At 43.4% G+C, this 3,745-nt stretch overlaps 1 protein-coding gene across 2 annotated transcripts in view; it reads right to left on the bottom strand.

The window, feature by feature from the left end:
* THOC2 (THO complex 2) overlaps positions 1-3,463 on the bottom strand; it is a 131,622-nt gene extending 128,159 nt beyond the window's left edge. For both annotated transcript variants that reach the window (XM_008063157.2, XM_021714909.1), the window contains exon 1: positions 3,333-3,463. In XM_008063157.2, coding sequence (XP_008061348.1) covers positions 3,333-3,403 — 71 coding nt within the window. In that variant the 5' untranslated portion in view covers positions 3,404-3,463. The remainder of the gene's footprint in view (positions 1-3,332) is intronic.
* Between the last annotated feature and the right edge of the window lie 282 nt (positions 3,464-3,745).

Raw genomic sequence — 3,745 nt, forward strand, 5'->3', positions numbered from 1 at the left:
AAAAAAAAAAAAAAAAAAAAGAGTTCTATAATTTATCATTAAAAACATAATTGGTATCTCTGAAAACATGAATTATTCAGATAGACAAAAAAGTTTTACTTTTCTCCTAAGTGACCTAACAAAACATTCTTTAAAGCCAAAATCACCCATCTAATAGACAGTTGCTTTTCTTGGATACAATTAAGAATTTGCCCTCTCTGACAGTCATAAAATACCCCATACATCTCATATGTTGCTTTTAACATTAGATGATGAGACCACTCCCAGAAAGACCTAACGCTGGTAAGAGGTGACATAAGAAATGAACTAACAACTTAATGAAATACATCACATTTTTTAAAGAGTTCTATAATTTATCATTAAAAACATAATTGGTATCTCTGGAAACATGAATTATTCAGATAGACAAAAAAGTTTTACTTTTCTCCTAAGTGACCTCACAAAACATTCTTTAAAGCCAAAATCACCCATCTAATAGACAGTTGCTTTTCTTGGATACAATTAAGAATTTGCCCTCTCTGACAGTCATAAAATACCCCATACATCTCAGATGTTGCTTTTAACACTAGATGATGAGACCACTCCCAGAAAGACCTAACGCTGGTAAGAGGTGACACAAGAAATGAACTAACAACTTAATGAAATACATCACATTTTTTAAAGGATAATTTTCAGTCAAGTTTAAAGCTCATCTGTTAACTTATCTTGTTAAGAGGGAAAAATTCACCTAAGATATATGTTAAGTATTATATTCTAAAAGTCAAATTCATAAAAAGATTCACTAAAAATTTGGTGCACACTACCTTCGTTTTTAACATTTCCAGTTGCTGTTTTATATTTTTAAAGTGTTTTCAGACAAAGAGGAGTTTTTTGTAATGTATTTACAACACCATGTGTTCTAATGTGTTCTAAAATGAACACACTAACATCTATCTTTTTAATACCTGTTGCAAAACACAAAACTCTCAAGGTATGCCATATGCACAAAGTTCCCATAAAGAAAAGAAAGGTCAAATAAATGAAAATAAGTACTGAATGGTGATGTGTTTGACTATTTAAAGCAGTTCATTATGTCACACAACTTTAAATTCTCTTCACATAACAGAATGAAATTATAAAATGACTATACTGATTTGGATATACTATAATTCAAACAACATTCCAGAAGCCATGCAATAACTATATACCTATAAGACCTTATAACAATTTTTAAGTAGCTCTTCAAACACAGGAACTATGACAGGTAGCCTGTATCACGTAAATATATATAAAGTGAGCCCAAAATTCCATTTTAACTAGATATTTCAAACTGCTACATCACTTTGCTTTTCTCCTACCACTGCCAGTCATAAGCCAAGCAGAATTTTCACCTCATAGCCTCATTCTAAGATGGTAGCAATAACAGTAAAACTGTCCGAAACAGTAGCTGAAAGGAGAAAGCTGAGCAGTCTACAAAGATGACAGCCTCTAAAGAAATGAGCTGGCTTTAAAGGTAAACAAAACAATGAACTGATTTATCAGTTTTGAGGGACAACTCTAATATGGATGAAGATGATCGTTTGGGTAACTTCCCACTTGCCTTCCCCAAACACGAGGGACTTGATAGCTATTTGTTAACTAGCACGTACAGGGATTTGGAAAAATGATCCTAACCGTTAAAGGTAAACGCTTATCAAATAATATTCTGCCAGTTAATAAACCAAAAAGCACTCTAAACATATGCTGGGAGAAAGGTTGAACCAAAAGAAATATGAGACATAGTCCCTATCCATCAAGGGCCTCTCAATTCATTAGAGTGCAAGAAGGAGTCAGAGACCAATTAATTGCTAACCTGAGTGGTACAGGCTTTAAGTGCAAGAGCTGTCCTGAGAAGTTTAAATATCTAAAGGTTGGAATATTACTTTTAATAGCTATCACCTGAGCACTTACTATAAGCCAAGTGCTGTACAGGCATTATTTAGTCTTCACAACAATCTTTTGAATAACGTACTTATTATTCCCAATTTACTCAAAGGGAAACAAAGTGGTGAAGGAACTTACCCCAGGTCACTCAGCTAGTTAAGTGGCTAAGACAGCCGCTTATTCAAGCAATTCTAGAGCTCACACTGTTAAGACTTCATAAAGCAGTGCGGGCGGGCGGGCGGGCGGGGGAGAAAGCCATATAGGCTGGCAATATTACAAGCGCAAGCTCAGGCAACGCGTTCCCAGCGTTTCGTTCCAAGCAACGAAGTTCCCAAGATTCGTTATCTTTCTCACCAACAACTGTAAACGGACTACCGGAGTGAGGCGCCGGGGAAACACCGACAAAAAAATGGCTAACAAGAGTTAATCGCACTCACCCAGGGTTCAGCTTTTAAAGCTAGTCAGAGAAGGAAACTAAAACTTAGTTATTTGTCTTTAAATCTGTGGTTTGCTTTGCTGCTTAAACGATTCTTTCTGGGGAAGGTAGGGCAGGGAGCGCTGAAACACGGAGCGAGGGAACCGCGGGTACGGCAAATTACTCTTTTCTGTATTACTGAGAAAAAAATAAGTTTTATGACTAAAGGAAGTGCGTTATCCTAGGTACTCGAGAAGCTTGGAGAGTTGCCAGAATTAGTTGCAGTCCCAGGACAAAATGGGGTTTAGGAAACATTTAATAACGAAAGTTGAATCCAACCCGAAATATCTCTAAGGTGAAAAGACGGAGCAAAGAAACGCCGTAGATCTTCGGAGAAAGTGGCAATCCCCGCCTCACTTCCCCACGGCGCCGCGCGAAGCCGGGACAGTCGAGAGACCGCTCCCCGGGAGGACGTAGGGTACCAAGCCGGGCTCTTCACTACGCCCCGGGCTTCGCGGCAGCGAGCGGAGAGGAGGGGAGGGAGTCCGGGACGGTTCGCCCTCCTCGGACTTCGGGCAGAGGAGGCGCCAGGCTCCAAACTGCGGAGTCGAACGGGTGCAGAGTGAAGAAATGGGACAGCGAGACACCGAAAGTCCGAATCGCCCCGGCGCAGCCCCGTAAAGAGAAAGAAGCCAAGTGAGCCCAAGCGGAGAGGGACAAAAAGAGACCAAGCGGGAGCGCGGGGACCCGCAGGGGCGAAACGCGAGTTCTGCTAAGAGGCTGAAGGAAGCCGAGCTTACCACTGGCACCGGGGACTTCTGAGAGCCCAGGGAAGGAAGGAGGTCAGTGACGGTTAACAGCCCCTCTCCTCACCGAGTTCGAAACTCCCAGCGAACCATTCACACCCGCCACCCGGATAGGGAAGGAGGCACGTCTTTCCCCCGCAACCTCCCGCCAGTGCGGCTGTCGCCCGGGCCCGGTCGGTCGTGCGCCCCTCTCCGGTCCGAACACTCACAATTCGCCTCTCCCTGATTTCTCCCAATTCTTTATCCACTCTGCGGGAACAACCACAGTTGCGGCCGCCATCTTCCTCGCACCAGTAGCAGAAGCCCGGATGTGTAGCACGCGAGCAAGGGGTCAAAGGGGAGCACCGCCCACGAGGAATGCCGGGAGCTGCGAATTCGGTTTTCGGTTTCCCGCCCAGCTTTTCTCCCCACCAGGCGGAAGCCCGAGGCCAGTGGCCAACGACACGGAGGAGTCGCGAGGGCCCCTTCTCCAACTGACTGCGCTGCTCGCGCCTTCCGCAGTCGGCGTTCTTACTTCCCTTTAGAATACCACGAGTCGACTCATGGGTCTTTTCTGCAGTAATTACCTAAGACCACTAATTCAAACGTATTTTTCGGCCGGGTGGGTGACTCATAACTGTAA

The sequence above is a fragment of the Carlito syrichta genome, unplaced genomic scaffold, assembly GCF_000164805.1.
Source record: "Carlito syrichta isolate Samal-C Ts95f unplaced genomic scaffold, Tarsius_syrichta-2.0.1 Scaffold98143, whole genome shotgun sequence".
Taxonomy (NCBI): Eukaryota; Metazoa; Chordata; class Mammalia; order Primates; family Tarsiidae; genus Carlito; species Carlito syrichta.